Source organism: Centroberyx affinis, unplaced genomic scaffold (genome assembly GCF_046629955.1).
Source record: "Centroberyx affinis isolate AG114_WGS23_722 - 3 ecotype Tasmania unplaced genomic scaffold, CSIRO-AGI_Caff_v1 ptg005548l_1, whole genome shotgun sequence".
NCBI lineage: Eukaryota > Metazoa > Chordata > Actinopteri > Beryciformes > Berycidae > Centroberyx > Centroberyx affinis.
The window spans coordinates 57,873-85,796 of record NW_027282789.1 but is presented as its reverse complement, the minus strand read 5'-3'; the positions used below and the strand labels follow the sequence as shown (position 1 = coordinate 85,796).

The 27,924-nt window shown below is 42.2% G+C and overlaps 1 protein-coding gene across 1 annotated transcript in view; it reads right to left on the bottom strand.

Annotated features, from left to right (window-relative positions):
• atf6 (activating transcription factor 6) overlaps nucleotides 1–27,017 on the bottom strand; it is a 32,376-nt gene extending 5,359 nt beyond the window's left edge. Inside the window, exons 1-15 of the mRNA XM_071546927.1 lie at nucleotides 26,780–27,017; nucleotides 25,920–25,996; nucleotides 25,307–25,385; nucleotides 24,354–24,451; nucleotides 23,201–23,321; nucleotides 22,639–22,842; nucleotides 20,445–20,614; nucleotides 12,449–12,634; nucleotides 11,872–11,963; nucleotides 10,145–10,294; nucleotides 8,471–8,566; nucleotides 8,229–8,331; nucleotides 7,001–7,071; nucleotides 5,489–5,600; nucleotides 528–612 (exon numbers count right to left, since the gene is read on the bottom strand). Coding sequence (XP_071403028.1) covers nucleotides 528–612; nucleotides 5,489–5,600; nucleotides 7,001–7,071; nucleotides 8,229–8,331; nucleotides 8,471–8,566; nucleotides 10,145–10,294; nucleotides 11,872–11,963; nucleotides 12,449–12,634; nucleotides 20,445–20,614; nucleotides 22,639–22,842; nucleotides 23,201–23,321; nucleotides 24,354–24,451; nucleotides 25,307–25,385; nucleotides 25,920–25,996; nucleotides 26,780–26,879 — 1,744 coding nt within the window. The 5' untranslated portion in view covers nucleotides 26,880–27,017. The remainder of the gene's footprint in view (nucleotides 1–527; nucleotides 613–5,488; nucleotides 5,601–7,000; nucleotides 7,072–8,228; nucleotides 8,332–8,470; nucleotides 8,567–10,144; nucleotides 10,295–11,871; nucleotides 11,964–12,448; nucleotides 12,635–20,444; nucleotides 20,615–22,638; nucleotides 22,843–23,200; nucleotides 23,322–24,353; nucleotides 24,452–25,306; nucleotides 25,386–25,919; nucleotides 25,997–26,779) is intronic.
• Between the last annotated feature and the right edge of the window lie 907 nt (nucleotides 27,018–27,924).

The window sequence follows — 27,924 nt, the reverse complement described above, 5'->3', positions numbered from 1 at the left end:
TGTGTGTGTTTGGATAGTTCTGTCAGTGCCTGTGCCGACACTTTACAGCATTACTAAATATAGCCGAGTGTATAATCAGAGGTTGAAGGGACAAACAGAGACTTAATTATGGCAAACCAGGAAGGGTTCAGAGGGAGGAAGGGAAGAAAGACCCTGCATACTGACAAGACACCAGATGTCAAACAGACTGTTTAGCAAAGAAAATCCACACAAGAGAGTTTCCAGTTAAGTCTGCAAGGCAACAAACTATAATACCAAGATGGGGAGTTTTGGGGGAAGAAAAACATACCCCCAAAAATGAAAAAAAAAAAGGGATCAGTATCACCTAAATAGGCTTGAAATAGTTGGATTTTCTATTTTGCCCCTAGAAATGTTTCTTTACAAGTGTGTTACGCCACACGCAGTGCATTCTTGCAGAGCGAGGTGTTGTTGAATCAGCTCCCAGTTTGTGCCTTTCATCTGTTACATGGTGCAGAGTGAGCAGCCTCTCCAACCTTTACATCAGAGGTTTGTGCTGCAGTTCTTACCATTTATGTTCATGGCTGGCAACACCACAGACATCTTGGGCCTGCTTCCTTTATTGTGGTTGGTGGCGGGAAGCAGAAGATGATCCTGAGAACAAAGAAGAGAATGTGATCAAGAGGAAAATGCAACTCTTTTGGAAGCAAATTAAATGGTTTGGGTTTTGTGTATTTTGGTAATTGCTGTTCAGGTAATTGTGTTCTGGAGTTGAGCTCACGCCTAAGGCTAAAACCAACTGAATGACTGAGATTAACAACTCTAGTAATAATTAATGATGAATGCTCATCTGGTGAGGTCAAAAAGGTCATACATAAAGCTGATAATCTGAATTATACTATACTAATAAAGCTTCTCACACCACAGAAACTAACCATGGTCTTTCTAAGTCAAACTGCTCCCATATGAGCACTTTTCTCATTTCTTACTTCAAACGTTTGAAAAAGCAGTCAACACTCCTCTAATGTTAATGTCTGCACCTTGAGCCGTTTTGGGGCACTTCGCATAATAATACTTATTAATCTACCAGACGGCTTTGAGATAAAAACTGCATTTAAACAGCATGTAGTTCAGTTAATGCAATCTATTGAGTTTATTGAAATATATAACTGCCATCAATAAACATCTATCTAAAATGTGCAGCTCAGTAGACAATGACAGGGAAAGAAAGGTTTTAATCTGGGCGAATGACATCTGCTCAGGAGTTGCGGTGATGAAGAATGCTAGTGTGTGAACAAACATGTGTGAGCCAGTCCTCTTGAAGTTCGCCACACAAACACACACAGGCACAAAAACCGACTCAAAAACCCACAGGCTTCGCACAATTCAATTCCACGGAGACACTTTCCTTTTCTCTCCATTTCCAATCCATACAACTAGCTGCCATCAAAAATTTGGACTCAAAATCAATGATGTAGGCGCTATTCCGTACGAGGAGAGAGATGTGGAAAGTCTGACAGCATTTGTCTTTGTATCTGGAGTTAAGAGGGCCATGTGGAAAAGAGTTGCTGCAATTAATGACAAAAGAGAAGAGCAGAGAACGAGTCGGGTATCTCTGCAGAGAAACCACCTCTAATCTGATCTCCATCATCTGCGAGACTTGATCTTTCTGTTCCAGAAGAGTCGGTGGCCTACCAACTACCAAGAGACCAACTAAAAACCTGTTAACTCCATCACACTTGGCTGCCAAAACTCAGTCTGTGTTAAATCAAGAGGGGGCGGGGGCCTGCTAAGGTGAGGACAGGTGGGCGGACGGTCTGAGGTTGGGAAAAGTAAAGGGATTACAGAGAGAAGACAGGAGGGAGGAATGTGGATATGAGAAAATATATAGCGCTGATTGTATAAAAGACTTGCCTAAATGAGACTAGAGAGGATGTAAAGAAGTCAAAACAGGGCACTTTGTATTATACAGAGCTCCGCCATGTTATTGCTGTAAATAAGGATGTGTTCTTTAATTACCAAATTGTCAAATACAGGGTTTATTAAGATGAAAGGTGCACTAACATTTGACACTAGCAGGTAAGCAGTGGTACTTATGTAGCTTGATTAATAGAGTGTGGCTCTAACATTGTCAGAATTAGGGGTATGATGCGATATACACTCATGGTGCTGTTACGGCAAGATTAGGGTGTTGTTATTTTGCTGTATTTTAATTTGTAAGGAAAGTAAATTTTCCTCCCCAGTTAGTTTCCTTTTCTGTGTTATTTTGGACTCACCCTGAAGCCTATAACTTCCTTTTTTGTCATTTGGTTTGTTTACATAAATAACTTTTAAGGCACTTTGGATATACAGTCAGTGTCCGCTAAAAGGATTATGTTAAATGTTAAAAAGGAAAAGGTGCTTTTCTATATACAGAGGGTGGCAGTATATGGGAAAGCACAAACCATATTACTGCTCATCATCAAGGACCTGCGAGTTTGCGAAGCTGACATAATGGCTGCAGCTGCCATGACAACAGGTACATTTTCTGGATCCTTACTGGATTACAGTCCGCAGTGAAAGCAGCCAGTGTTTCCACCACCTCACCTCAACGCACACTTACATAAAGCCACAGGTGCTAAAACAACCCGAGACGACAAGCAAGACCACAAAATGACGGTAGAGTAAGAACAGTTACACATTTTGGTTTTGTTGAGTTATGTTTTCCATCACCTCAACTCATTTCACACTTAACACAAAGCCGCAGGTGGTATCTGTTGAGGCGTTAATGTGACCGTGACCTAAACACGACCATGTCCGAGAGCAGAACCTAGAGACTGACCTCACTTTGCCTGAAAGGGCACCGGGAGGCCACGATGAACCCCACAATATGATTTTCCCATTGGGAGTCCAGACGGACAAAAGTTAAGATTGGTAGTGATTGGCTTTAAAGTCTAAACAAATTTCAAATTCAATCCAGATCTTTGGCAGTCTTGTAATAACATCATACAGACTGGAACAAAAACAAAAGCACACCCCCACTTGAGGTCACACACCCTGAAACCCAGGAAACAAAATACAGGCAAATAAACCGACACTGAAAAACTAATAAAGACCTGTAAAAATTAAGAAGGTCACAGCCAACAATGGGTGGTAATCTGTACACTCAGCATGTTTTATAGCTCGCTCTGTAAATGGACCACTTCTTTCACTATTCAGTGCTTCTTACTGTGTTTCTGTCTTATATAACCCAGGATTATTAGAATTATATCAAACCAAAGCGAGCAGGTAGTGAAGGAGGCGGAGCTCCAGATATTTTGCTCCGTAGAAAGTTTTGAATTGACTGAAATAAGTACAAATCCCTGAAACTAATGCATCTTCCAATCAAAGTAATCATATATGCTTATTTTCCCTTAGTTTGTTTGGTGTTTTTCAATTTGATTTCAATTTCAGTGTCATTCCAGTTATCTTTTCAGAGTGAGTCCTTGTTTTAGTTTTTGTCTACAAATAGATTTAGTTTCAGTTTTAACTCTATTATTATTACTATGTTCTCTCTGCTGAGGAAAGTGTTAATAATAGTATCTATTTCTTTACATGCTGACAGGGAATTCAACATATCTGGACTCATTAATTACAAGAAGATTCTTCCTCCAGATTCTTCCTCCTTCCTCAAAACTCAAGAATTACTGTTTTATTTTAAACCAGTTAGTTCTTAAACAAATGGTAGTTTCAGATAAGTTTCAGTTTTTCCTAGTTATTTTTTAAAGATTCATTGTAGGTTACAAAAACGTTGCTTTTAGTTTCGGTAAGCTACTATAACCTCGCTGCCCACACAATCCTAAAGCTGCCAGAAAATGAAGGATGGCTACTTGACCTGTGGAGGTCCTGAGCCTGAGTGCACCATTGTCACCATTGTCCCCGCTGTCACCATGCCAACTCAGAGTGAAAGTTCTGTGACTTGCCTGGTGACAAGCAGCCTTGATCTTTGACCAAATGCATCAAAACCTCCTGCCCCACAGAGTGATACTGGGGGTTTAAGAGCTTAACATCGCCCAGAGTGCCTGGAGGTGCGAGAGTGTGACGAGAAACAGGTCAGTCTTCAGTCTTCTTCTGTTCCAACTCAGCTTGGTCCAGTCCTTTGGGACAGTGACTAAATGTGTTTTTATGGAACTTGTCTTCACTTCAGTGGACAGCAATGAGCGTTTCAGATTTACAAGACTGAATTAGTCATTTCTGATTTCTACTTTTCCAACAAACAAAGTCATTAAGGCGGAAGTAGACTTGTGTTTCTTGGCACAGTTCAGAGTGACACTAAATGGAGCAACAAGTGCCTTCAAGAATGGAAGAGAATACTGGTTTCCAGAGCTTTTTGTAACTCCAGTTAGAACTCATAGGAAAAAGTGACTGTTTTTTTGTTTTTAGGCAAATTTGGTTTCCTTTTGTTTGGTCAGGACTAGAGGGCAGAATCATATAAAAGCAAGAGAAAGGATGGTGCTCCAAGAAGGAAACCCAAAGCAACCAAAGAATTCTTGCTGAATATGCTGTCCAGGATTATTCATATCAAAAAGGGAAACTAAAAGCAGGTCCACAGTCTCAAAGGGGAAAAAGGGGCGGCTGAATAAAGACAAAGTGGATTAATGATGACATATGGTCATGCCTAAAATTCTAAAACATGGTCTTGATGATTACTAATGGAGCAGGTCTAGACTGGAAAGGGGGAGCTACACCCTTGGGCGTTTCACCCCTGCCGCCACCCTCTCCTTTCCTCAACAGGGAGGTGAGAGCTGCTGAACGATGCTTGTGTCCCATCATGCAGTGGGACGGTGCCTGTGCCATGAGGCCAAGTCTCTGATGACTGTGCACCAGTTAGCATATGTCTGGCATACGGGTTTTCACTTGTACTTTTGAACTGTTTGCTTAATAAAAGACAGTAAGACATCCACTTTTCTTCTCCTTTTCATGTATTATTTATGATTCATAAGTCATTCTATCTGTATTCAATTAGGCGCTTTTTATAACCCGCTCAGGAACAGGAAATTTACTGATGATTCAAGTGGAATGAACGTTGATTCAAGTTAAGATGTGAAACCTTCCCTTAAAATCCCCTCTAATTTTAGTCATGTAATCAAGTTTAACATTATGTCGGATTTTGTGTAGAAGCCAGCAACTATTGCTCCTGTCAAATCCTCGTCTTTCACCCAAGGCTAAACAACAGTTAAGACGTTACAGGGATGCTATGATTCTTTGAATTTTAGTTGTTTATTCTTCTTGACAGACACTTTGAAAATGTTTCAGTATTTGACTTTCAGCATCCTAAAAGGGCACAGCCACAAGCATGGTTTAAATAAGGAATACTAACAATAATACCAAGACATTTTATGGAAAATGACAGACAGGATCTCTTCCAAGAGAAAAGTGTCTTGAGTGTCTTGTGAAGAAAAATAACCAACTACATTTTCAACATGTCAAAGTATCCCCTTAAACTTCCATGCATCAGATGAGACTAGATGTGCTGCCAACACATCATCGCTCTTCTCAAGTTGAAACTCACCCTGCGGAAAGACACCACGTAAAAGGTGTCGCCACGACGATTGATCTCATCGAAGAAGTCACTATAGGTGCGATGAGGTGCGTAGTAAACCTGCAGCTCACTGCCAGGACTCCTGTTGGGAGATGAAGAACAATAAGGGGAACGCCGACAAGCAGGAAAAGAACAATGTCCCTTTAGAAATCAATGGGGAGTTGAATCATACAGGGAGATTAAAAAAAAAAAAAAAAGACTATAGAAACTTGGGCTACACAGATATGGGTTTTTGAAGGCTTAATTAATTTTGGATTGAAGCTGCCAATAACTGATATTTTGTGCAGATATTCAATATCTTTAAATCTGACAATTCCCAAAATTCAAAACAACAAAGATTCAGTGTTTCTCTTAGCATTTTATTAGCATGAAAACTCTTACTAATTAAATTATTTTAAGTGGGTTAGCAACTCCTTAAGGCAGGGTGAGGCAAGTTTCACTGCAGGTTTTACAGTCTGCCCAGTCTGAAACTGTTGAGTAAAATACTATCCTCACCTCCATCATATTGGCAGTGAACAACACTTCCTGGCCAATATCCGATTTTTACAAAGAGGCCAACAACTGCCAGATATATACAGATACAGATACAGTCTCTATTGGGGTTAATAACCCTAACAGAGACAGATGGACGGACGGATTGCATTGCTGAATAATGCACATAACTTCACCGAGGTCTCTACACCGGTGTAGAAACAAGAGTCATCATCGAGATCATTCAATCATCAGCAGGTTAAAAGATTGATTTGAGAGAGGTGGAGAACACAGGAATCTGCTGGGTTTTTGACAGGATTGTCAGTTGAGTCCAGGTTCCCAGAAACCCAGTGAAATGAAACACAGTAGAGGCTAAAGGGTTTGGCAGACTCTGCTACTGTGAACAGGTTTCCATGAATGGCTCTAAACATGGTTTTCACAGTGGGAAGGTCACAGGCAGAAAGGCAGGAAGAAAAAAAAAAAGACCAAAATACAACTACTGTGAACAACAACATCACATGCCTCTGGGACATGGGCACAAAATGTCATGCTTGGATTTGTGATTTTACACATATTTTCCAATTTCACACTGGCCAACCTATTGCCCTGCAGAGGTTTGGTGTTGAGAGGGATTTCTGGTCTGGTGTGCTGCAGATCTGAAAGTTTTACAGTCAAGACTTACAACTGGGAAAAAAAACTGTACAAGGCCAAGAAAATCGTGGCTGATCTGACTGATCCAAAACAACACAGTCCAGCAGAAAAAGCTCTTACTGCCCGCCAAAACCCCTGTGATGTTGTGTGCCAGGGTCAAACTTTAAAAATCGCTGCATCCTAAATCGATCAGACTATGAACGAGGAGGAATGGGGAGGAATACAAAATAGTAGGAAGAAAAGAAGGATTGTGATCTCCCATTACAAATGAATGGGAATTGTTTGTAAAAGAACAAATCCTGAAAAATGATATCCCAGTCTGAATCAAACACAAATGCAACACAACAGTCCTTTACTCACTTTTCCTCAGTGGTTTCTGTGTATTGGACTGTTACAATCTGAGCACTGTCAGCTTCCTTATCCTCTGTTTTCTGTTAGGAAAGAAAGAGGAGAGAGGTAAGAAAGAGAGAGAGAGAGAGAAAGAGACAGAGACAGAGAGAGAGAGTCATTATATTTTGTGTATTCACAACTAACCATTAGAGAGAGCAGGACAAACTGAGTGTCAAGGCAATTTAAAATATAAATATAGACTTGTGTTCTTTCAATACACCATAGTTGATCATCAATTAAAGAAAGATAGAGGATAATTTCTTGTTAGAGCCAAGCTAAATATCCAGCACACACATTCTCGTCACAAAGTTTTCCCCTGACAAATTACATGTAGCTTAGTATTCATCAGACCTGATCTGTGAGGGCTAAAGTGGGGGCTCTCCTGGGTTTAGCTGGATGGATTGCCCTCATTAAGACCAAGGGCTTGGGGAAACAGCTAGCTGTCAACACTTGTAGCACGTGTAGACTCATTCAAATGAGTAGAACTGCAATCAAACAGTCCTGGTGTTTTGGTATGACCAGGATGTTGGGATTCACTTGCAAAAAATGGGTGTTAAAATAATGTTAGGTGCTCAAAGTGCGTGTGTGTATTAGTGTAGGGTGAATATCAGCTCAATACGGGTAGAAAACAATAACTGTACTCTACATCTAGCTTTCCATCTATAGGAACATGAGCAATGACCATTCACTCATTTACCAGCCACTTCTTGACTCATTGTGACAGATTAAAAAAAAATAATAATGGAAAAAAGGAGCAGGGGGCACTAATCCTACAGCTCTCCTCCAAGTGTTATGTTTACTTTCTCAGGGCTGCCGGATTAAACTCAGTCCAATAAAGAGAATGAGAGGCAGGAAAAGGGAAGGCGTGAGCAGAGGTGAAACAGTGGTGAAAGAGAGGCTTTGCCTTGCCAAAAATCTCTTTACACAGAATGTCAGGCAGATTTCTGTAATTGCTTAAAATGCAACTGAACTCATGTTTGTGGCTTGCGCGCTTGTGGCTTTCAATGATAAATAGTATGGTTTTATAATCTAGCAATAAAGAAATTTTGCTCTCTATAGCTGTTAACTCACTAAAGGCGAAAAAGGAAAGACTTAGAAGAGGTTAAAGAGAGGCACTGGTCCAAAAACCTCTGCAAATATTGAATATTTTGAAGCTCATAAGTCTTTCTGAATGTCAAAACTTGCTGCTGTGACTTACCAGGATGGTCCTGGTGGGTTTGTGGTGGCTGTTACTCATCCGCCTGGTTTTGGTCTGCTCCACTTCATGACGGTGGACCCAACCCCTCAGCTCATGGGCCAACCTGCCAATCAAGGTTATCACAAGTGTAAGTTACTTTTTTTTACTCTTTATGTAAGACACTTCATGATTTCATGGTTTTAAGTGAAGTGAGAGAATAAAGGTCATAGGTGAAGTTTTTTTTCTGTAAGTTCATTACTGACTCCATGCACTTGGTCCTGTTGAGAGGAGGCTGGCAGGGGGGAGGGGGTCTGAGGAAGATGGGATCCTTCACCACCATCAGGGCCTTATCTTCAGAGCTAAAACACAGAGAGAGAGAGAGCGATAAGAAGACAGAGAGAAGTGATATGTTTATGAGACTGTTCTGATGCTCTGAAATCTGTGTAAGAATTCAGAATAACAATCTGTCAAAAAATGCTTTCCACATGTTGAGAATATGCTTTGAATGCAAATCGAGAGCCAAGATGGCTGCTTGCACTTGGGAGTGGGTGAAACACCCTTGGTGAGTTGGGTAAAGGGAAACAAGACAGCGCCAAAAAGGAACCAGTACAGCTTCAATCTGGAGACAATTACAACTGTGTTTTTATTGATCGTTGTTGAATTTTATTGATTAAAATTCTTTGACACTTGACACGTGCAGAGCTGGCAGAGTCACTTAATGTATGCTGTGAAATGCTGACTTCATATTTGCATCCTCTGACACATATGTCCACATGCTGCCGAAAATACTGATCAGTACGATCATAAACATGCTACAGAAAATTGACATTACCACCCAGTAGGTCACATATGGTTATGGACGATGACAGATGAAAACGGTGGTCCAAAAGCCTAGGTTGTTACCATAGGGTGGGTACCCATACATTATGGATTAGTAGTACATTGCATGACTTGACTTTCCTCCTCTGATGTTGCTGGTTGTGGCATAAATTACACACAGTAATACCTCTCCATGAGTGAATGATTATGTTGCTGGAGGTGATGATGTAGACTGTCCACAGTCAGTGCCCACCTGCAGGGGCCTTGTTACCAAAACGGCTGCCACTGACTTAATCCCTCCCCTGGGCCCCCCGGGTCTGAGCCAACAAGCCAGCTATGCCTCGCGTTCCAGTTTCTTAACGCTCTGGAAACGGTTCCGCGAGACAGAATATGTCAGAACACAGAGGCCTGATCATAACTCTAACTGAGGGGTCCATATTAACCGCCCCACACACACCTTCCTGCTCAGGGGGGACCCCAAGATTAGGTTGCATATCTCCCCCATCATCGTCTTCCTGGCTGCGCTTGGTTCTGTCACCCGCTCTGTAAAGGCTAATGTGTTCCTTCCTGCCTGCATTGGCTTAATGGTGCCTTGAAACCTAATACTACAGATGAATGGTTTGCATTAAAATGTGACCCACCCTATGCGTAGATTTGACACAGCACAGGCTGGCAATGCCATGGAGACACGAGACGCTCTGACCACCATGCAAAACAACATTTTCAGGATGTGGGGTGCAGGCGATGTACAAAACAAGAATGTTATTCAAGCAATTTACAAATGAGACTGGTGGACTGCTGACGCATTTAAAAAAATGTAACTCTTTAGAACAATAAACTGTTACTAGTAATATACAGCTGGATGTCAAACCATGCTCAACCCCCATCTCCCGCCTCTGTTACTCAAAGCCCAGTTCCTGGACAGTTGAATGGGCCTGGAGGCAGTCGAAAGCCAGGCTTTAGGACAGAGCCAGTAATCGGCTGGCGCATATGTTTACACGTGCTGTAATGAGCTGTCCCAGTTCAGACCGAGCCCAAGCACAGGTGCATCCTGGTCCGCTGCTGACACGGTGGGTAAATACGGTGCTCGGAAGGGTGTCGGTGGTTGAGCTCATTACCTGTCGGCCATCTGAGGGGGACCGCTGCCGAGGGGCTCGGGGCTCTCCTCGGCCTCAGCCTCTGTCTCTGGGGAGAAACCCAACAGGTGTCTGCCGCTGTGCTGCATGGAGCCAGCCTGGAGCCTGGAGCCCGGGCCTCCCTGAAACAGACTGGAGAGAGAGAAGACAAGGCAGAGAGGGGAGAGAAAAAGAGATGGGGAGTTAGGGGAATTGGGATGAAGAAAAAAAACAAATTGAAAAGAAAAACTCAGTAATGGACTGAAACCGCCAAATTCCATGCGGCCCACATCCTGCGCACAGGAGGCTTTTTAGTCTTTAAGCCACCAGCAGAATCTGAACTCTGATCTCGACTGTGTAACCCAAAGCACACTGGGGCACACACACACAAGTAAGCATACACACATTTACTTTCAACAGTATTACTACACTGGGTGGCATTTTCATTTCAAAGGGATCTGACATCAAAAGCTGGCATATTTTACATTCCGATGGAGAGCCCCAATGCAAAACACACAGATACAGGCACAGGTACACAGACATGCACACAGACGTAGCTGCTGTGAACACCACTCTAGTTGCAAAGGCAAACACATTCATAGGTCCCTTGTTACTTATTCAGCATGTTTACAAAGCTCTAGAGAGGAAATCTCACAGCCCGCTACAGAGAAAAGCACATTCCCAGCATATAACACAAGCTGATAATCAAAGCCAACAAGTCCGAGTTGATACTCACATCCTTGTGGAAAAAGTTCTTCCCAAGAGAGAACACACTTTCCAAGAACATGAGAGCAGAGAACGCATCTTTCTAGTTTGAAATGGACTGTGTGCTTAAGGTTGTGGATTGCGCAATCTCCCCATCATCTGTCTTTCCCCAGTGCAGTTTTACATAATCTACCTTAATTTGTCACAGCTGTTAATATTACAAGCCAAGCCTAGAATAAATGCCTGTGTACAAATGTTTTATGTCATTTTTGTAGCCTAAATTGATATAATTTAAATGTTAACTTTTCTCCCCAAGCCAGCAGGTTGTTTTGGGACTTATCCATCCAATATTGGTTACGTTGAAACATTACTGAATGCACCTGTCAGGATACCGGCTGTTGGTAATGGAAATCAAGCTCAAACTGCAGCTGGTTAGCTTGCTGTGTACATTAAGTGGTTAGCTGAGGTTATCAAGCAGGTGAGGTCAATTATTCCCATATGCTAAAAAGATCTAAATGCCGGAGGACAGAGTCGTTTACATTAGCTCTCTTGGTTCATTAGTTACATAAGCTAATCAGTTGGCATTAGATGGTAAGGTGATTGTTAAATAAGGTAATCAGTACACTTTTATCACTTTTTTATCACTTTTATTGTTAGGGCAATGTTTTAATTGACTTTGTAACATGAAATATGTGTGCGTTTGGTTATGGAAAACATTTAACTGCCATGTTTTCACAACACTTTTTTTGTGCAAGTTTTGGACATAATGCATCATTCTCACAATGACTCATGGGGCTTCCCATTTCCATTCATCGGCCAAGTCACCATTTGATGCATCCTCGATATTTTGCTGTTGGTAAAATGGATCCTTATCTGTCCTCAAATCCTCAACATTCTTTTGGTTTGTAATTGTATTTCAGCCATTAGAAATTATGTCAAATTGTCACAAAGGACACAACAACACATATCTCAGATCTACAGTCATCACCATCTACATTTATCACCATCATCATCAACACAGTTACCTCATTGGTCCAACGTTGAGCACGAGGAACACCAAAACCACCATGAGACACACAGCCCTCCTCTTCGGGGCCGTTGTCTTCAGGCCCGTGTTCTGCAGGGAGAGGGAAGAGGGAAGGCATTGTATTATATTGAAAATTGGAGTTCACGGATATGAGTCATGTGTGAATGTGCTCCGTGTGTTTGGCTTGTCCTGGTAACTTTCTCATGAGATTCCCTGTGGAACTTCCTAAGCTTACTATGATTAATCAAAGGGTGGTTTGCCTGTAAATTTTGCACGCAGTGACCAGGGTGGGAAGTGGAACACCAGCCTCCAGCTAAATGCTAATGGTACATTTTGGCTGGTCAGTTTGTCAACCAGCCACTTTGGTAGGTAACCAAACATCATTCAGAGGTCCTATTCAGTTCTAAAAATCTACTTGTCTGGTAAAATAATGAAAATGGCTGGAGAGTTTTGGGATTGTCTACGGTTGACTAAAAAGCTTACCGCCCTGATTGTGCTTGTGCATGGGCTTCCTTATCTGTAGTGCTGTAGGCTGTGTGCATGTGTTTGCATAGCTGTGCCTTCCAGCCTCTCACCTCAGTCAGCAGGCCTTCCAGCTGTCTCTTGAGGTGGCCATTCTCGTGCTTGAGCACCTCATTCTCAGACAGCGCCACCTTCAGGCGGGCCTCCAGCGTCAGCAGGTACTCCTTCTTCTTCTTCCGAGACAAGGATGCTGACTCACGGTTCTTTATCATCCGCTGCTGCCTCTGGGACACCTTTGACTGAAGGGAGACAGAGAGAAAGACAGCAACAGAGACACAAGAAAAAAAAGAGAGAGATTAGTATATTTTACATACATTCACATCAACTAAACATTAGATTTCCTATCACATCTGGATGTCTGCACCTATCCAAACAGCAATGCTGAAGAGGAAGGACAGAATTAAACTATCGTGCGAATGCAACAGAATTACATACATCGTCTGCCTGCGACACCTGTTGGGCTGCAGATCATAGGCTCTTCTTGCTAGTATGACATCATGTTTATCTATGTTCTCAAGGGCTTTTGGGTTAAAAGGGGTTTTTCAGTCATGCAATTGATGTTTTTCAGTGAGATCACCCAAACAGGTGGCAATGCTGATGAGAAAAAAAAACCGGACATTAATCTCACATGCACACACTCACGCACAAACACACATGCACACACACAAGACAGTCCAGGCAATCTTAGATAAGTATGTTGCCTACGCTTACACATTAAAGACTATATAAATTGTTTATTGCCGTCTTGTTCCACACTAGTGCTCTAACACCCTCTCTTTCACACTAACACTCCCATAGGCAAAAGGCAAACTTTATTTATATAGCGCATATATTTCATACACAAGGCAAAGTCAATGTGCTTCACATAAAACACAAAAAATACCCAATTTGTCTAGTAAAATGACACAGTACCACATACACAGGAGATAAGTGGTACAGAATGCCAATAGACAACACTCAGGAATGTAGCTCCTTAAAACAAAGACTGTGAGAACCGCAGGAGGAGTGTGAAGAGAGGGGGGGAGTGACAGAGTGAGAAAGTAAATGTAATGACGGAAGAGGGAGCAACATGAAGGCCAGGCTTGCCTTACTTTAGTTCTCTGGATGAACTCCTCAGCTGCTGATGCTCCTGCTCATTACAGTTAGAGAATAATAAACAGACGTGTCCAAGACGTGTCACGCGGTAAACGATACCTCGGCAACTCGGCACGGGTTTTAATGTCGCTACAAAGAGCCCTTAAGTGCACACGATCAAACTTCCGCTTGAAAATATTTACACCGACATCCTCGGGGGGGTCAAGAGGTCACTCGCAAGGCGGAACGAGGGTTGTGTGAGAGGGAAGCGATGGCGCTGTTTCTATATGGGATGGAGGATGTGTTTACAGAGTGTGTCACTCTATGAGGAATGAGTTCACATCATAGACATATAAACACTGAGGCAGACATATATGCTATAGGCCTGCATGGAAAAAAGTTCAGCCGCAGTTGCTCTTAATTGCTGTAGTCGGAGCCTTACACACTCGAGTTAATCTGTAAATAAACGGAGCAGTTGCATCCTTTGACTATTTAAATTCACTAGATTTGTTTATGGAAGAATTTCTTACAAATCAAGACAGTCCAAACCTCTGACAAGGGACGAAAATAAATAAATGAATACATGAATAAATGAAATTTAAAAAAACACAGCTCGTGTCCAATAAGGATGAGACTTGAGATTTCCTCCCCTCAAGGTCAGTGAGGTGAGAACTGAAATCAAAGGGATGCTCTGCATGTCTAACCAAACAGCACACATCTTGACATGACCCAATGCAAATTAACACAACCCGAGGCAGTGATGAGCCAAACACCTTCATTGTCCATCCCAGTCCAGGGCTACCCCTCTCCTGCCCTTCCCCAAACACAAACACCCTCCCCAGGCTCTCTGTATGCAGTAAGCCTCTAAGACCCTGGGCCTAATAGCCCTGCTGGTGATTAAGTTATTTGGATCCCTGTATTTGTATTCTGTCTCCTGAGAAACCCCTCTCTGTCTCCCGGCCCAGATCTGGGACCCGTGCCACTGGCCCGAGCCTGGGAACGGCGTAAGTAAGCAGTTACCAGGGAGCGGAGAAGTGGGGGGGAACTTCACATCGCCACAACGATGAGGAAGGGCAGGAGAATGTGGGTCGGGGGGCAAAGATGGTAGAGTGGCAAATTCTCTCACTTGAGGCATTCAGCCTCATTCAAATGGGTGAGAGGGTAACAATGAGGCCGGTTCAAATCCCCAGACCCGCTATGAAAGACTCAGAGGGGAAAGTCCATGAGTAATGCTCTCCCCTCCATAACAACAGCTGAGGTGCCCTTGAACAATTGTGAATGTGTGTGCAATAGGGATGGGACAATATATCGAATACATGGCGATACGAAAATGTGACAATACGTATTGTGGGGCAGAAAAATGAATCGTGATATTACCTACATTTTATTCTGCTGTATTAACCACAAATGAGACGGCTTGCCCATCACAATTTCACAAGCTCTCCATCTAAATTATATTACCTGCATTTTGTACTGACATTTTTAAATTGTTTACATTCTAGTAAGCCAATGTCATTGCCAGACAGATTTGTGGCTCAGAAATAAACACAATTCTGCACAGTCATACTTTGTTGTCACTGAACTTTTATTTAATACATCGTATTGTGTTTGTGTCAAATCATCAATCCCATATCGCGTATCGAATCGTATTGTGAGATAAGCATATCGTCCCATCTCTAGTGTGTAACTGGCAAGGTGTAACAAGGTGTTGCAGAAAAAGAGAATGCCTGTTCAGCAAATCTGCAATGGATGAAACAGGTTTGCAGTAAAGCAAGACTAGACAAGCTGACTAAAAGCCCAACGATCCTAGCACACCTGACTGCCACACTGTTGTCCAGGGACTGCTCTTTCCATTCAGGGTTCAAAGGGTTAATCCAGGAGGAAGTGTGTGATGACTCGTTAGCCCATCCAAATGGGAGGGCCTTCATTTAACAAGGTGGGATGAAAACGTTTCCTGAATTTACTAGAGGACGTAAACACGGGTGACTGCGGCACGTGTGTTCCACAGGTGAAACAGGTTTGAAGGTCAAAAAATAGAAGAAAACAGGGAGGTTGAAGGCCAACTTGACCGAAACACTCCATCAGATATTGCTGATTATTCAAGGAAAATTCCACCCTTGGATACTGTTACACTGTTAGATATCATCAGTGTGTGATGTTCAATGCATTCCAGGAGTCATTTTGTGTTGCAAATTACTTTTTTGGTATATCCACTTCCCCTCATTCTGCCTCATCTACTTCAGTTAGTGATTTCCTACATTGCCTTTCGACAGCTCCCTGAGAATGTGCCTGAACTTGTTGCGTAGGTGGGGAGAGCGATAACGATAGCATAGTAAGAGCAAGAGAGCAAGTTTTTCCAGTTGAGAAAAAGCAAGTTGTGTCCTTTACTAAAAAAGCAACACGTCTAGTTGTGGCTGTATTTTATTCTGGTCTATTGAGGCTGAACTGTCAGTGGAGAAATTGGCATCTTTGCCTCTTCCACAATGGATTTCTCCCTATATGAATGCTGAACATCAATGCAAAATGATGAGTCTAGAATGAAGTCTCTGCACTTTCATTCATTTCAGTCAAAACCTGACATTTACTGCGGACGTTTTAGACAGCTGAAAAATGTTCTTCTGTCAAACTCCACTGTAGTTGCACTGGAAATATCTCAACGTGATGTTTTTTTTTTTCATTACCTCAACTGAGCAATACCATTGGGAAACTGGACAATCTGATGCAAAGAGAATTCAAGTAGAAACAGATCACAGTCTGATAAGAGCAAGCCCAAAAAAGCATCACCCACTGGGCTGGAGGTCCTTTTCCATCCAATCTATCTTAACCACTTCAACTCCAGTCTCTGGACTGAATCACGCCCAGAATCACAGCATGCTCTCCTACCCGTGATAGGAGGATTCGCTGAGGTCCGCACTGCCAGGCTGGACTGATTTACAGTCTAGAACACATCGGCCAAATCCCTGAGTGTGTAGGAGCCCATTACATTACAGTGACCCAACCCCTGATGGCTGTTTACAGCTGTCGCAAATCCCCTGTCCTGCACAACACCTGTCGCAAATATGTAATAGTTAGCAGACGTTTAACACCCAGGCTTATATAGGCTAACTATAGGCCAAGATACTGTACATACCACCAACAGTGACACACACAGACACAGAATGACAGATACAAAATGCACCAACATGCCATCTTTAACAGACATTTTACACATGCCCCAACCCACTCACTCCTGCTGTGCTGTAGCAAAACCACAACGAGCTTATAAAGTGAACACAGCTGCAGCAGGTCCAAACACAAGCATACACACACACGCATCATCATATGGCTCAAGAGTTTTTCGGCAGGCCAAGGCAGCTGAGTTAGGCTATATGGAAAGAACTTCGGGGTCCATTTAAATCATTGCACCTGACTAGTGCAGCACAGCTGACATGGCAAACAGTCAGGTTCTGACTTGCTGAAGCTCAAAGGAGGAGAGGACGCACAAGCGGGGTTGTAGAGCTGCTGGTCACGGCTAGTCGCAGTCATAAAAATAAAAACAAAGTAGCCGCACACTCAGCCACGATGCTGAAACTTTTATTTATTGAAACAGACTGCATCATGGCTATGAGCTACTTTATTTTTTAAAACAGACAGGTTCTACCATTTTTCCTGCCTATACTGACAGACCTATGTAAAAAGCCCTATTCACCCTTCAAGAAACTGATGCCAAAATACTAGTTCCCCTGTTTATTGACTGCACTTGCGGCTCTTTTTCACCTTCCACCACTCCATCTTGAGAATTTGGCAAACACTTTCATGGAGGCGTCAGCTCCAAAAACCTTGTCTTATTTTTGTTTTTTCTCACAATTAATGTGCGCGACCCCTCCCCTTTAATCGCCTATTGTAAACTTTATTGACTCAGTCGGCTTTACAAATGGTTGAGAGGCTTATTTGTCTTGGCCTCTGGGGCTTGGAATTCCTCGCCCCTGCTCTCGAGGTCTGGCACGACAAGCGCTTCTCCAGACTCGATTATGCCCATGATAATTGGACAAGTTCTTCTCAGACCTTTTAGAGGCCGAGTGTTTTTACAGCTAGAGGTCAACCATTACCATTCATAAAACAACAACAACCACTTTATTATTATTACTGGTGGCTAATTATGAAAAAAATTCCTCATGGAAAACATAGTTAATGTCAACAAAAATCAGAGTCAACTGGTAAAATGTAGCATTCTGACTGGGTTGTGGCTAATGTTTTTCTCGTTCGCAGGTAATACATCAGGGTCATAATTCCTATAACATCATAATAGCTGAAAATTGGATCCATTTTCTGTGTTTCTGTGTCTGGTGTGTGTTTTGTTGTCGCAAAGTAACCACAAATATCACTGCAGATTATTTAGGCAGCATTCCACAAATGTGACCCATATGGTTCAACCTAATTAACAGTAAACAGTAACGTAATGGTATGTCCGGTAATGCATTTCTGCAACTTCAGCGCCACGTCAAAGTAACCCAGACAGCGAATGAGACAAACTGCGAACATGGAAGTCCTGTTCACAAAGAAGAACAAGGCAAATAGAAAAGGAGAGAGTGAGAGTGTGAGTTTCTCAACTGACTGAAAGTCAGACAAGAGCAAACCACGAGGGACTGTTGTGCAGGAGACTGATGTTTGAAAGAACACTGATGTTGCTGGAAGTCATGTTAACTCCCTGGCTACACAACACATCACACTGAGACATAAAGGCTAAGAGTTAGGGCTAGGAGACGAGGTGTTTGCACTTTGTTCAAGTCTAAACAGCAACAAAGAGGAGTGAATAAGAAACATAGGCCAACAAACTAGCTCTAGGCCTTTAATGCAACATAAACTCTCCCACCCAAAATAAGACCAGCAAGCACAAAAGACGGGGAGATTTTATTGAGAAACCACGAGCTTGTAGTATAAACAAAGAGTACTATAATTGAGTTTTCTTGTTTTGCTTATGCCCACTTTAAAATCTCTCGGGCAGTCCCCGCTGCAGTTAAATAGTACCTTATTTGATCCCCTGAAAGCTCTGTTGTGTGTATGTGACTGTCCTGTGCTGTCATTACACAGACCTAAGAGGCATGAGTGTGTGAGAAGGAGAAATACCGCAGGTCAGATGTGTGTATGGCCTGCGCACATGTGTGTGTGTGTGTGTGTGCGTGTGTGTGCGTGTGTGTGCGTGTGTGTGTGCATCTGTCTGTCCGCTGCAGCTGTCCTGACATCACCCTTTAAGGCAACACTAGAAGAAACCGCCCTTTGTTATCTCACACGGTGAATGTCCTCCTATAACTGTCCAAAAATGATTTAAAATTACATAATGCATCTATCCTTCCAATAAACCCCCCATGGGCACAAACAAAGCGGCGGCCAATAATGATCATCTATGGATGTTGTGGCTCCACGGATGCTCTCCCAGTGGCACCATCACATGGCTTATTCTGATGACCAGTTAGATCATTTTAAGAAAGAAATGTTCCTGTAATTTTCTGAGATCCTGCTCTATTTATTTACTTTAGAAGAGAAACGGCCATTTGCATCTAAAGGGTGACGGGGCTAAGCTTTACTGAGTGGCATGGTGCATGTAGTGTAATAACTTCTTTTCTTTCAGTGTGGAAAATTACTTTTAGCATCATAAATAATAGGTGTGACCGTTTTTCCTTTGCCATTTTATGTTTTAGTATTTTGTCCAGAATTTAAACTTAATGGCTTGTGAAATATAAAATGTTAAAAATAGGGTAAGATGAGAGAATGTATGTTGGAAGGGCTCCAGTCCAAGTATGAGCATGGCAACAACAGCACCATAGTTACATCGTATGTAAGTGCATGCACACCCTCATAAGCATGCACTCATAAGCATGCAGCTGCACGCAAGTTCTCACTAGCACGCAAGCACACACACACACAGACACGCCCCTCCTTAAAGTACTGTCTATATTCCTATGAAGAGGCTTTGTCTAATAAAGTGCGTGTGCACGTTTCTAGTTAGGCTGCAACTGAATGAGCATGACCTTTCGAACAGCTTCCCTCCAGAGTCTGGCAGCTTCTGAGCCAAACATCCCAGGGACTGGAGAGTGAAACACAGAGGGAGAGATAGACTCTTCCACTAGGAACAGGACTAACTGCTGTGTGTATTACTCAGACGCATATGTGCTTCTCTAAAACACTCAAACACAAACCTTTTGACAAGGATGCTGGGCAGTTGGATGCCCTTAACCATTCGGGCTCATTCATCCTTTCTCAATATCTGGCTGGTAATAATAAGAGAAGTACAATTTTTCTAATTGATAGAGCACTGGCTCCATCCAACCTCAACCCAATTTTTTTGGAGAATCATATTGAGCTCAACCTATCAAGACAAAGTTGTAATGAAGCATCAAATTCGCCCCACTATTGACACTTTTAAATTTCGCCTCAAAACCCATCTCTCTTTAGCCTTTGATTCTATATGAAATTTATTTGTAGGTGTTTTGAAATTTATTTGTAGGTGTTTTGATTATCTATTTTCTTATTTATTTTATATTATTTTATTTTTTTGGTTTGTGTCCTTGTTCTATGTTGCTGTATGTTTTGCTAGTTCTGTTGCCTTTTTGATCTGCTCTGTTAAGATTTGTGGAGCACCTTGGTCAACAAGTGTTGTTTTTTAAGTGTGCTATATAAATACATTGAACTTGAACTTGAATACCTGTAAGAATATGACCCCTAACCCTAACCCAGTGATTGATATTTTAATTTATTTATACTTTCATTTAAGTTTTGATTCATTTATTTAAAAAACAATTACATGATTTCTGTAAAATCAGGGGTGGAAATTCAGCAATAAGTAGCAGCACTACTCTGCGCTCTCCCTCCACTACGCCCCTGGGAAGAATGCTTTCTGAGTGACAATACTGTTGAGTAATACTGTGAGTAACCATGTAGTAACTCTCAGATAATCAGATTTATGTGATAAATACTTAGATTTTGGACGGGACTTACATCATCGTCTGAGGAAGATGCTCGGAGTGTGACGGAGACCATTGACGGAGCTGCGACAGGGGCGGGCCTGTCCTGGCTTAGCATTGGCATGGCAACCACATGGCCGGTGACGGCCTGCTGTGTCTGGATCTGTAGCACTTGGCCTGGCTGAGACAGCACCACGGGACGTCCTGAGAGAGAGACACAACACATAGTACACACTGAAATTACAGGATTCGGCAAGACTATAATCATATTTGTACTATATGATTAAGTGTATGATTATTGTGCAAGTGCAGTGTTTGTTCTTGTGTGTTTGTGTTTGTGAGCATGTTCTCATCACACATTTGTCTCGCCATCCATAACAAAAACACCATCCCTCAGTCGTCTAGTACTAGTAGCTGGAAGCCTTATCAGTCTGGCTCTCTTTCTGCAGATGGCACAGCCAGCTCCTTGAACCCCCTCACCTCTGTGACCTACATTAACCCCTGGGCTTTAATAGGACTCTCTGTTTTTAAAGTACAGGTGGAAAAGATGTTTACTGTCTTGACCTGTGGTCTTAACCCTCCACATTCCTAACTGAGAGGTGTGTGCGTGTGTGTGTTTTATGTGCATGCACTCACATAAAAGTGCATGTGTATTTACAGGCTTGCGGTCTAAAACAGAGAAACTAGCAAAACCTCAACAAGAAACACAATATTCCCGGTGTTTATAAATGCCCTGTTCACAGTTTACAGTAGTTGTTCTAGGAGGCACCCGGTGCTCAGCCCACCCTCAGCCAAAGTACCTCCAGTAAGTCTGTGCCAGGAACCATCTTTCACACTGGCTCAGCAGCCTCCGCCTCTAATACTAAACGACCTGTCAGGGCTAATTGTGTAGAAGTGTTAGCCGTCCTGCTAATGAATGCCAAGGCTTTGTCTTGTGCCCAAGCTTACTATGTGCATAAAGAATTCATACGGATGAAAGTCAACATCAATTACAAGCCTCGGGAACACTTGTCATCCTGTTTGTTCTTCGGAAATGCATGACTGCCCGCGTTAGACTCCATGATATGGAAACTCATCAATAAATATCCATAGATTTTTTCCATCTGCCTGATATATCTGCCTGATATATTGTATATGGCCCACTCCTCAGTTAAGAATATTGATGACAATGTCTTAAACCTAACTTATGCCCCCACTTTGCATCCTCAGGCTGGATATCTTGCCCCTTGCCATCTTGACTATCTGTTACCAGGCAGACAGGAGGGCCAAGTTCAAATTCAAGTCTAGAGAGGGCAGATATTCCGCCCACATGGGTCCCATGACATAAGTGACATAAGTGTTTACACTGGCCTGGCCTCTGCTGATGTAAGGCACAGACAGGATCAGATTGGTAAACCAGGCAGGATGAGCCACAGAACAACAACGACTTAAACACACAAACTAGCCTAGAATGTGGTCATGGTCACATGGCCACTGTCTCAGGACATCTTCACTCTCTGGCAGCAATAAATGTTTTCTATGGACACTCAAAACACTTTACAAACACTGTGACACTTTATATCATTGCACTAGCCATAACTTCCACCACAATATTATTCTAATATTATGTTATTATGCTCTTTTATTTTCCTTCCATTTTAATTGGATTCTTTATTTGAATTATTTATGTATCTTTGTGAACTGAGAGGACACAGCATACAAGCATTTATATAAGCATATATGACAAATAAACACACTTGAACTTGAACCAGAATTACCTACACAGACCTGAATTTTAAAATCAATGACCTATACACTCTGATTATAAAATTAATTATAATGTTCTCAAATGTAGGCCAATTTAGGGTGTGCTTTAGCTAGAAAAATGAAATATCCCAAATCCCAATCTCTGAATAACTTCTTGCTACTTGACCATCAAGCAGATCAAACTGGGACCAAGAAGACTGAAGCACATTGATGAGCAAAAAATAAGGTTAAAGCACCATCTGCTGGCTAAGACACAAAAGCAAAATCATCAGTAAGCAACAAATTTTACCAATTTCATCTCAAACACCAAACATTACCAGTGACATCTCCTCTCTAAATTCCTATGAGTCAGAAATAATTGTTAACAAAGCACATTACTGAGTGTGACACATCATACGGCAGTAAGACAACTGTACAGGTCTGATGCAATCTAGTGTGGTGTGATGCAATGAAAGGCAAAGTGGTGCAGTGCGAGCTCTGACCTGGAGGGGGCGCCGGCTGGATGCTGACCGGAGATGGTTTGACCACAGGCAACACAGTGGCTTGTAGGGGCTGGATGATGATGGTCTTAGCCTGCAGGGGAGCTGCTGCGTGGGCCAAGGGCACAGCTGTTATCACCGGCTTGGGCTGGATGGAGACCTTGGGGCCAAGCTGGATCGGCCTCTTGACTAGCTGAGCTGATTTGGCTGGGGTGGAGGGGGGTAGCAGGATATATGGTAAATACGGGGAAGGCTGACTCACAACTCACGAACAGACGTTTACCGGTTATAGGTGGAGTAATTTACAGTAAGACCACACTATGACAATAGTATATAATAAACACTCACTTGATTACAGTCAGGCATGCAATTTTTCAGGTTTTTCAACAAACAACTCTCAGTCATTTCTAATGACAGATCACTTCTGTCTGTCTTTGTTCTCTTGTTCACATACCAGAATACTGCATATCGAGAGTGTGGTAGAGAATTATCCTTTTACACAAAGAGCACAAAAATATTGACCACGGCAGAATGAGCTGAGGTGTGGTGGTGCAGGTCGTCTCACCTCTGGCCTGGTTGGTCCTCTTCGGGGCTCTCTTGGCTGGTGGAGGGGCTTCAGAGAAGCCGCTAGACTCTGAGCAGACTGAGACAGGAGAGGGCTGGGACTGTGGAGACAGGGCCTCATCCTGGATGGGGAAGCAGAGGGGGCTTAAGTTCTGGATTCACTGGACACATCGTTTTTATGTGCCAGCACTAAACACATGTTTGGGGGAAGCACTGGTTCTGTTGGAAGTGCAGTGCTCTTCTATGAAAAGTTTAAATATTTTTAGCTCTTGGTGATCAGCACTCTGAGCCTTAAAACAATAGCAATGTCATTGTCATGAAGAGAGGTTCCTGGTGGACACATAACCTTGGAGAGTTACATAACAGCACTGTTAACGCTCCTGAGGTATAATAAACCAGTATATGGCTGGGCTCCAAAACCTCTGAGTCTGTCACTAGAGGAATTTATGGAAGGGTAGCAAGCAACAAACATGAGAACAATATGAACATGTTCCTGTTTAGCAAGGGTGTGGATGTCAATTCCTACTGAAGCCACCCATTTCTAATAATGTATATACTCACGGTATAGTAAAAACATCCACCAAATTGCATATGTAGTGTGCATCAAATGTCCTTGTCAATATTCAAAGACTGTGGAGTACGCCAACATGTCCTTGGATTCAGTCAGGGTGATTCAGTTAGCAGACAAATGTGTGCAGACTGTGTTGGGGCCGAGACGAAGACGTAACCTTTGTCCTTGTTTTGACACGCTGTGAAAACATCTGCCTGCTAAATTATGCTAATGTGGCTGAAGTTGTCAGCACCTTTTTTAACGAGGGGGCGGGGCATAACTCAGATGGACAGCGAATAATTAGTTTGACAAGGTGTTTAAGGCATTTGTTAATAAGTGTCTCAGGTGTGTGTGTCCGTGTGTGTGTCTGTGTCTATCCAAAAGCAAAGAGCAGCTGCCAAAGGATGCTTGGACACCATCTGGTAGAAGTTCCTGGTTTTTTTCAACTGCGCTTCAAGATGGGCACATATGTAAATACTCACATGCAACCAAGTGCACAAAACAAATGCAAACGCTCTCCAATGACACAGATCAAATTTGCATGGAAAATACAAGTCAAACACTGCAGATTTAGATGGAGAGGGATGGGAAGGCTGTGACTTACTGATAAGGAGTATGGTGACAAGGCTTCCACTGAGGCAGGAGAGGGGATAGAGCTCAGAGTGTGGGCTGGTGAGAGAGAGGCCACACTCACCTCACCATCTGGATGCACAAGGACAAAGATACAGTAAACATGCCATATATGGAGGCTTATCAAGACGGGCTGATGTGGGAAGAAGAACTGACAGTAGAGGGTAACTCAATTCTATCAGGCTCTTTGGCAGGCAAGTGTCCACAATGAGGAAAAAGTCAATTTCGCTCCAATTACTTTAATTTAAACACACTACCCCAGTGTGTTCCCATGTATGAAGTCAAGACAAAGACCATTCACTTTATAACATACATTCATTTAGTGTAACCTAGTGTGTCCCATGAAGCCAAACCTAATCAATGGGCTACAACTGCTTTCTTTGCATTTGAATGATAAATAAGCAATGCACGCATGTTAAATGAATAAACACAGTCAAAGCCATCCAAAACATGGATGACTTTGACTGTGTTTACTCATTTATACTTCTCTGTGTACATTTTCCTTAATTTTATGGAGAAATATTTATTTCAGCTAGTAAACAGTCTGAGTGCCAGGTAACTTTTGAAAAACCAATAACAACAATTAAAAGCTTAATATCCTTCCCTGAACAGCACTCACTACTGAGTTGTGCAGTAAAAAATTGTATGCAGCAAAACAAGTCCCTCACAACATTGTGCCCGAGAATACTGGGCTGATATCATTTCCACATAATTGCATTGTCCAATCAAATTAATGGGACATATCACCCAGCAAAAGCACATCTCTTAGGTTACACCTTAGAAATATTAAATATATGGAGGTCAGGTCAAAACATAAGACTATCTCTTTTTGTTCAGCTCAGATTTCCCCATTCTCTTGCTGAAACGTGATCTCTACCTGCCATGCTAACACAGATGTGAACAAAGAGTGTGATTGTGTTACTGTACCTGTGCAGGTGCTGCCAGCGTCCGCTCCATTCCAGGGAGGCAGGTCGATATCAAAGTCCAGGTCAGGACCCTCAGTGGCCTGAGAAACCAAACACACACTTTTGAAACACTGGACCTCATCAGGACGCAAGAGAGTGGTAACAAAAGACAATTTCAAATCCATATGTAGGCTTATAATTGTGGTACTAACTACTAGTCTGGAAGCAATGTGGTTCTGCTGAGTATAACAAAACAGTCAGCATGACAGTCAGATAGTATAAGTAGTCAGGAAGCAGTTTTCCAAGCTCAGCGACTACTTAAGAGTTGAATGGATACATGTAGACTGATATGTTTAATCTACTGTCAAAACATTGCCTTGCACTGTCCCTTTACACTGTATGTGAGGTCCTGCTGTCCTTGTATCATGTGTCATTATGTAACTTTCTGTGTTACTATATTAGCTGTTCATATGTCTCTGCACCAATGTCAGCAAATACATTTCCTGTACATTTATTGTACTAGACAAATAAAGTTAGTCATTCTGATTTACAGGATTACTGTTGGCCACTCTTCATGTTAGTCTACATTTCAGTTGACTGCTCCTGCTTCAAGAGTGAAAATATGAATCACTTACATAGCCAGCATTCTCCAGGGCCTCCAGAAGCTCGTCTGCATCTCCCAGGTTGTCCAACTCATCAAACAGGCTGATGTCTGTGTAAAGACAAGCACACAGCTCACAGTATTAAGGTCCTCAGTGATGTGATCTCACTTGGTAGAAATGTAATGAGCAGCGGCTACATCATCAAATATTTGACATTCTATCGCAGAGTTTAGTCAAGATGCTAATTATGATAATTATTATTTCTCAACTCTTATTGAAAATAAGAGTTGAGAAAATATAGAGGATTATAAACTGATAATGACTAACTGATGTGCATAACTTTTATGCACATCTCTGAACAACATGCGTTTGAATTCATGTATGGCTCTCAACCTAATGTGTCTTGGCATAGTGCAGAAAAGCGGCAAAGTTAACTGTGTGTTTGATATAGTTACCTAACATCATGTCAAGTGTTTACATTCACAAACTAACGTTATTACACCTGCTGGCAAAATGAAACAACTGACTAGAGTAGCCAGCTAGGTTACTGTCATGACAGGCAACATATTACCCGATTTAGCGGTTTAACTAACAACAACATTACAGTGTATGAAGAAAAAGAGGAACAACAATCGTACAGTGTATGCTCGGCTTCAATAGTCATTTACATCTGATCTCAAAACGTTACATCATCATCTCCATGCTCAGCAGCTAGTGTTAGCATTGTAAGTTAGCAATGGTAGCATAGCAGGAGTAGCTTAAAAGCGTAGCCTTTCTGGGAACATGAGGTTGTTAACAAGTTACACTTTACTCGTTGCTTTACTTAGCAGCAGCTACATCAGTTACATCCATCTAGCTGTGTCGATCTTTCTGGAAAGTCTGGCGCCGCTTACCCCACTCGCCATCCTGGTCAATGGAGATGATGCCAGGGTAACTATCCATCATAGGATGATGTTGATGATTTTCGAAATCTAATGTTAAATCGGATGACATTCTCCCTCGAATACATTAGTAAATGATTAAAGAGTAACAAGTTGTAAGTCAACTGATTGCTCAAAAGGCTAACATCTATTCATCTTGCTGCTGTTTGTCCAAAACTGTATGTACTTCCCGTCCGTTAGTTGATACCAAGTGAGGTTAATACACGTCTGGCTTACCGTAAATCTACGGGAGCCACAGAGGGACAAATTAGCGACTGCACACTAAAACAGTTGGCGTTGCCCAGAAAGGCCACAAGGTGGCAGAGAGATACTGTGGGCTCAGTAGTGTAGCAGGTAAACAGTGTAGCCTACATGTGACCTCTTCCAAAGGAAGGCGTAGCCTAATGCCTTTCAGGTCAAAGACAATTCAGAGAAATAGACAGATTGAATTGTGCTCGTTTAGCCTTGACTCAGTAAGAATGTGATGTTTTAACCATGGAATTATAATCCAATGATGCTTTTGCAAGACAGACTTTCGTGGATAACAGTAGCCTATGTTGTGAACATTACTAGACCTTCACACCACTTCTAAAGCACATCTCTAGGAAGTCTCAGTTACATCACTCTTCTCTCAAATCTTGCCAATATCAGTAATGTAGTTGTGAGTGCAATGAGCTCAATTGTCATCATTCAGTTATAGAAGGCAGGTTTACTTCACATACATTAATCTTTTGAACTCTCTTTTCAAAGCTTCTCCATCAGCGTACCTCACTCATCTCACTCGGCCATAGTCATTTCTTCAAGAGCTCTAGTCTCTGGCGGAGGCTGCACCAAAGGCATTATGGGATTCCCCAGCTCAAATCAGGAAGCACATTTGCAATCTTTAAAGTTAGTATGTTTAACCTATGTGTTACTACTCTAACATTTATGTTCTGTTTAATTTAAGCCTATTCTTAGGCCAAAATAGTTTTGAGCAACAGACTGTTAACTGTCTGGGAAATTATAGGTCATACATGCTGTTCCGTACACACTGTAGGCTATGCCTGCCATGAAATATTACACACTTGGATAGCCGAAACTATGTCTGTCAGTTCATGTTGCTGGCATTCCATAATGCA